The sequence below is a fragment of the Triticum aestivum genome, chromosome 5A (assembly GCF_018294505.1).
Source record: "Triticum aestivum cultivar Chinese Spring chromosome 5A, IWGSC CS RefSeq v2.1, whole genome shotgun sequence".
NCBI classification, from domain to species: domain Eukaryota; kingdom Viridiplantae; phylum Streptophyta; class Magnoliopsida; order Poales; family Poaceae; genus Triticum; species Triticum aestivum.
The window spans coordinates 247,842,323-247,845,692 of record NC_057806.1 but is presented as its reverse complement, the minus strand read 5'-3'; the positions used below and the strand labels follow the sequence as shown (position 1 = coordinate 247,845,692).

General features: G+C 41.3%; 1 protein-coding gene across 8 annotated transcripts in view; it reads left to right on the top strand.

The window, feature by feature from the left end:
- LOC123102900 (SAGA-associated factor 29 homolog A) overlaps nt 1-2,998 on the top strand; it is a 47,858-nt gene extending 44,860 nt beyond the window's left edge. For 5 of the 8 annotated variants that reach the window (XR_006449466.1, XR_006449463.1, XR_006449464.1 and 2 more), the window contains 2 exons: nt 1,274-1,287; nt 2,550-2,998. Coding sequence is in view for 4 of the 8 variants with exons in the window: in XM_044524360.1 (XP_044380295.1) it covers nt 1,274-1,287; nt 2,550-2,652 (117 nt within the window). In the remaining 4 variants the exon portion in view is untranslated. Of the gene's footprint in view, nt 1-1,273; nt 1,322-2,549 lie in introns of all 8 variants that reach the window. The other 3 variants (XR_006449465.1, XM_044524359.1, XM_044524361.1) reach the window with 3 other exon arrangements.
- Nucleotides 2,999-3,370: the final 372 nt, after the last annotated feature.

Sequence of the window (3,370 nt, the reverse complement as noted above, 5' to 3'; positions counted from 1 at the left end):
TTTTGTTTTGCTCTTTCTTTGGTTTTAGGACTCGAACCCACCCGTGACCTCATGGTCACAAGGTAACAACTTTACCGCTGCGCGAAAGCTCCCCTTCCCCGGACCCTGCAGGGAAAGACTGCGTACAAAAGAACTAAAGTGGTTGGACCCTTCCCCGAACCCTACGCAAGCGGGAGCTAGGTGCACCGGGCTGCCCTTTTTTTCTTTGTTTTTTCGGTGTTTGGTCTGTCAGCAGCGTGAAGCATGGTAGTGCTTCGTGTCTGCGTGAGCGCAGTAGTGCTTCCCGTGAAGCAAAGTAGTGCTTAACCCGCGAACAGAGCACAATTTGTGCTTCTGTCGGGAAACACAGTTTAGTTTGTATTGGGAGCACAGTTTAGTTCACACTGAAGCACAAATTGCTACTAGCTGGAAGCATAAATTTGCCCCAAAAAAGTTCATCAAAATCTACCAACGTGGGATAGTTTGAAAATCTCGATGCGAGAAAGGCAACGGAGAAAACAGTTCGTGATTTGGACACGCGGTTCAGGAGATAAAACATTTGAAAAAACGGATCTACAAATAAACACACAAACAAACCCATCGGTGCCTCCCATGCATGGGAAAAAATGCCGACAAAACTCCCTGGTTGCAAAAAGTGTCGCACATGCAGTGCACCACTTGTCACCACCAGAGGAGGTGTGAGTGACCTTTGCTAGGGGTACCCCTTAACGATTTCGGAGTACCATTGTAGTTACGAACATGGTTGTTGGCATTGGCCTATTATTGCATACGCCTACCCCAGGAAGGTGCCTGTAAGAAGCTGATACTAACTTGGTTCACTATAGTTAATTTGACTACTACTGTGTTGCGTCACCTGAATCCTGGGGCATGATTACCAGTGTGGTTACGAACATGGCTGTGGGATTGGGCGTATGGCACGCCTACTCTAGGACAAGTTGATACTAGCTTGGTTCACCATAATTAATGTGACTACTACTGTGCAAATAGTATTATCTTGTCAATATTAATGCCATTAAAGACGTAATATATTAGTATCATTTGTCCTGTTTATATACATGCTTCAGCATTGTACAGTCATTCCATCTGGGTGGCATAAACATGATTTTTACTCGGTTAATTCCTTGGCATGTATGAAGTTTGTGGAAGCTGTATGTGCTGTTTAAAGCCACCAAGTTGCTGTTATCGATTTGTTCTATCTTTTCCGTTATTTGCTATGTCACTAATACTCTCTTTTTGCCATCATGTGGTGAAATTGCACTGCAACAAATTGCAGAGGAAGTCTGATGAGTACGTAACCTATACTTCTACAACCTTCTATGATGTACAGTCTTATATGTGCAAATGACACATTTTTCATTTCGGAAGTGTCTATTTCTATGTACTTACTTACTTACTTACGAAGCCTTTTATCCCAAACAAGTTGGGGTAGGCTAGATATGAAACCCTTTCACGAGGACTTCCCAGGAGGTCACCCATCCTAGTACTACTCTCGCCCAAATGGGTTTCATACCCAAAAGACTGGCTAGTTTTTACGTTGGCTCGCCAAGCCTATCACAACTCTTAGATATGAAACCCTTTCACGAGGACTTCCTAGGAGGTCACCCATCCTAGTACTATTCTCGCTCAAATGGGTTTCATACCTATGGGACTGGCTAGTTTTTACGTTGGCTCGCCAAGCCTATCACAACCCTCCTCCTTTACCCGGGCTTGGGACCGGCTATGCCTAGAAGACATAGGCGGAGTTTGTCTATTTCTATGTCTACTTAGAAATTCTTATTTCCTGAGTATTGCACATTTTAGAAGTTGTATACAGCTTGGTTTACTTAGAGATAGTTATTTCGCCATGGATCGAGAGATGACAATCTCCTTCCATTTTTACTTCATTTAGTTTGGGTCTATGTTTATGTTTGTGCTTCTGCCTTCTCAAAACATAAGATATCTTGCATAACAATAAGTAAGATAGCCCGTCTCCATGGAATTGGGCAATATGGTTGTGTCATATGGTCTCCAGTATCTGTAATATATGCAGGACTAGCCAACGGTACTCAATAAGGAAATCTTATAGCTTTATCTGGTGATATTTGGATCAATTTGTGATGTTATAAATTATGACTTTGCATGAGAATTTAGTCTGGTGTTTTTCTTGTCAGTAGCACAACTGTTTTCAACCATCTATTGCACTAGCTGCTCTGCATGTACGATTGTACGTGGTTCTTATTTACGAAAATACAACAGTATTTTCGTGTTTGCTTTCTTTAAACACACAATAGGGCTTTGATTAAACGTAGCTGAAGTTGTAGATGGGACATACATATGCACATATCTATTACAATGAAACCTTCTGATTACTCGGTTTTTGCCCGGTTTTCCGTTAATTAACTGGGCAATTCTCTTCTGCTTAATTAATCGATGAGGCAAATCTTTTGCCTCCGTTTCGAAAAAAAAAAACCTTCTGATTACCACCGTTCAGCTAATACTGTATTTAATAATAGTAATAATGTCCACCTTTTCTGAAGAATATGTTGTGACTGCTACCTTAATTTTGATAGTTACAATCTCTTATTTGATGATGACGAAGAGGATGGGAATCTACCAGAGAGAGCTGTTCCATTTTACAGAGTGGTTGCGCTCCCGGAGGGCCATCGGCAATGAAAAGCCTCGATATGGACAACTGGCTTGCTCTAGCAAATGATAGTGTGTACGAAGATGGCAGTTTTCGAGCCTGATGATGTCGTAATCTTATTTTATCTGCAACCGACTACGCGGTGCAGTTCATATGACTCTACTAGTGTACCATTATGTATATATCTTGAGTTAGAGTTGGCTTGCATGCCATGTACTGTATTTCATAGGCTTTGCAAGTGGAAGGTTATGTAAATAGAAGTTGATTGAGCGTTGTTTTAGAACATAAAGTGGCCCTATCGGAATATATGTTTGCCTCACTTCACACGTTGTAAAATACTTTGGTGACAATCTGATCAATTACTCCTGGCTTCAACTAGATTCCTACCTATATATACTCCGTAGAAAGATACTAGTCAAATGCTTAATGAAATCCCATGGCTTGCAATTTTTCTATTGTCTTGGAAAGTTTCTCGTGGGATAAGAAGATAGATTGTGCATTCGATTTTCTAATCGTGAGTGGTTTGAAGGATGTTTCAGTGAAGGAGATGATGATCGTAAAAGGAGACTGGAAAACAAAGCGAAACAGAAGAGATTGAAAGCGATTGAAGTGACTAGTTGGAAGTTCCTGAAAGGGGAAAGCGATAATTGACTTTTCTTGAGTAGGGACCGAAGAATGACGACTGTATTCATAGGGGCTTTCTTTCGAGAAGGCTTACCGGATACTATGCTGGCCCAATGCGAGGTA